Source organism: Otolemur garnettii, unplaced genomic scaffold (assembly GCF_000181295.1).
Source record: "Otolemur garnettii isolate 467f Iridium unplaced genomic scaffold, OtoGar3 scaffold00003, whole genome shotgun sequence".
Lineage (NCBI taxonomy): Eukaryota > Metazoa > Chordata > Mammalia > Primates > Galagidae > Otolemur > Otolemur garnettii.
Genome location: NW_003852398.1, coordinates 44,389,271 through 44,391,978, shown reverse-complemented (window position 1 = coordinate 44,391,978; position 2,708 = coordinate 44,389,271). Strand labels below are relative to the sequence as shown.

The following is a 2,708-nucleotide window of genomic DNA, read 5'->3' as shown; positions in this document are numbered from 1 at the left end:
CATGGCTGGCGCCTTAGCCGGTTGAGCTATAGGCGCCGAGCCGATAAAAAGTATTTTGACTCACACTCATTTCAGTAGTGACGGTGGAGGCAGGAATATTATGGTTCAATTCACCATCTTCATGTACAATTCTAATTTTACTGGATAAGGTGATAATTTTTTTTTTTTTTTTGCAGTTTTGTTTTTTTTTAGCCAGGGCTGGGTTTGAACCCACTACCTCTGGCATATGGAACTGGTGTCCTATTCCTTTGAGCCACAGGTGCCACTCAAGGTGATAATTTTATTTAAGGTTTTTGATGAGTTGTAGTTGCTTGATTATCTGACTTAGGGTTCATTGCTGTGTCAATTACTATCTGAGTAGTCCGTAAGAATAAAAGACTCGCTTGAAGAAATCTGTATGAAAATGATTGGTATTTCTTCTTATTAAAACGTATATGTGGTAATCATAATGTTCTAACTAGCGGTTTTAAAAAATGAACTTACTAAAATAATTTATGCTTTTATAGTCATAAACTAGAATGCTTCAAGAAAACAAGGATTTCTGTCTGCTTTCACTGCTTTATCCCTGGAGTGACAGGGATCCTGTGTTCCTGCTATTGTTCCTTGACATCAAAAATTGCTGAGAAAATAATGTGTCAAATAAGTTTGCTAAAATACTGATTTTTTTTCGGTGTCTACTTTTTTGGGTAATAATTATTCTTTAATTTTATCATAGATTTAAAAAATACTTTCAAGAATAAGTAAAGTTAACTTACTTTCTTTTACTTTTTCTTTTTCTCCTAGATTACCTGTTATAGGCTCTGGCTCAAGACGACAATTTTTATACTTTTCTGGTGGTTGAGAAATGAGTCTGTAGTACGAGAAGCAAAGAAAGGAAACAATCTGACTTTTTCTTTATTCGGTTAACTATATAAGATACTTGACTTCCAGGAACAAAAACCACAGTGAAATAATAAGACTATCATTTTGCATCATTGGACATTCATCATACTGAGGAGTGTTGCTTTGTGGAACTCCTGAGTTGAGATTTGGAATCTTCATTGGTGCTCATTTGTACCTTGGACTGTGAGCATGAGTGAATTCTGGTTGTGTTTCAACTGCTGTATTGCAGAACAGCCTCAGCCTGTAAGTATAAAGTATGTGTATACATCGGGTTGCGTGCTTATTAAACATACCACTGGTTCTCAAAGTACGAATTGGGACCCTAGCAGTAACTGCAGGGCTGCTGTAGGGAGTGTCACACAAACTAGTTCAATGGATCTGTGAACCTCTGAGCATCTTTTTTTTTTTTTTAAAGAAATTAATTCTTTTTGAGTAACTACTGTATCAAGAACTATGCTGGATCATTCATTGTGCATGACTAAGAAGGTTGTGTTCTGCCATATAAACAGCTTCTGGAGGGACAGTGAGAGAAAAGGGATAGTAACCAAGGAAAGCAGTTAAGTCAGCCTTGGAAATCAGTGAGTGGGAGATGTGCTAGCCAGATTGCCCTCAGGTTCTCGACTTACCATCTCGTTTTCCTCACGGCAGCCTGAGGAAGATATCATTGTCCTTACTTTTCAGTTGAAACAGGTTCAGTTTTTTTGCCCAGAGTCAGATATTGTATGTGGTCTTGACTGATTCCTCTTGGTGCATGCCCTACTTTTGACCTTTCTAACCCATGACCATATTGGTACACATACTAAAATCCTGCCTTCCAACCTCCAAATTCATGTTCATCATTTGAGATGACTAAACCAAATGTCACCTATGTAAAATCTTCCGCAGCCATCCCCTGATTTAGATAACACTTCATCTGTATTTCTGTAGCTCTGTAGCTCATTTTTATATTACTGGATAATAAATAACTGTTCCACAGTCTTTCCTACCTTGCTTTGAATTCTTAACGGGTCCTGACAATATTTACTTTGTATCTTTAGGATCAAATACAATAAATACCTTGGAGAATGTGTGTACCTATGCTAGCTGGTTGGCTGATTGGCCAAACAAAGGAATTTGTATTTTATTCTGTTTTGTTTACATTTGTAACAGCATAAAAGGAAGAATAAGGATAACATTTTAAAATGTAATTGCTTACAAATTTATTTTTATTATAAAAATTCACACATTGTAGAAAAACCAGAAAATTTAAAAAGTAATTTTTCCCCTCTTCTAGCTCACTGATCCCCAGTTGAAATTTCTTTTGGAGATTGGCATTTATTCCTTTAGATATTTCTCAGTGAATATATATGTATTTATTTATATGGGTTTCCTTTTTTTTTCTTTGGAGACAGAGTCTCACTTGGTTGCCTTGGGTAGAGTGCTGTGGCGTCACAGCTCACAGCAACCTCAAACTCTTGGACATAAGCGATCCTCTTGCCTCAGCCTTCCAAGTAGCTGGGACTACAGGTGCCCACCACAATTCCTGGCTAGTTTCTCTATGTGTATTTATTTCCCTTTCCCTAAGTTGGTTTGTTTCTGGTAAAATGCAGTTGGTTAGGTTCTGGTAAAGTAGTTGAGGGTAAGCCTTGTTAGTATGGAATGCTCTGGTATATTTCAGTATGGCACTTTCCCCCTCCCTTTGCTGAAGCACTGAAGACTTTTCTCTGGTCTTTACTATAAGAAGCTGGTAGGTAGGGCAGCACCTATAGCTCAAAGGAGTAGGCCACCGGCCCCATATGCCGGAGGTGGTGGGTGCAAACCCAGCCCCAGCCAAAAACTGCAAAAAA

The 2,708-nt window shown here is 37.7% G+C and overlaps 1 protein-coding gene across 2 annotated transcripts in view; it reads left to right on the top strand.

The window, feature by feature from the left end:
* CDC42SE2 (CDC42 small effector 2) overlaps positions 1-2,708 on the top strand; it is a 55,466-nt gene that overhangs the window by 22,236 nt on the left and 30,522 nt on the right. For both annotated transcript variants that reach the window (XM_023516467.1, XM_003782220.3), the window contains exon 2: positions 784-1,125. In XM_023516467.1, coding sequence (XP_023372235.1) covers positions 1,072-1,125 — 54 coding nt within the window. In that variant the 5' untranslated portion in view covers positions 784-1,071. The remainder of the gene's footprint in view (positions 1-783; positions 1,126-2,708) is intronic.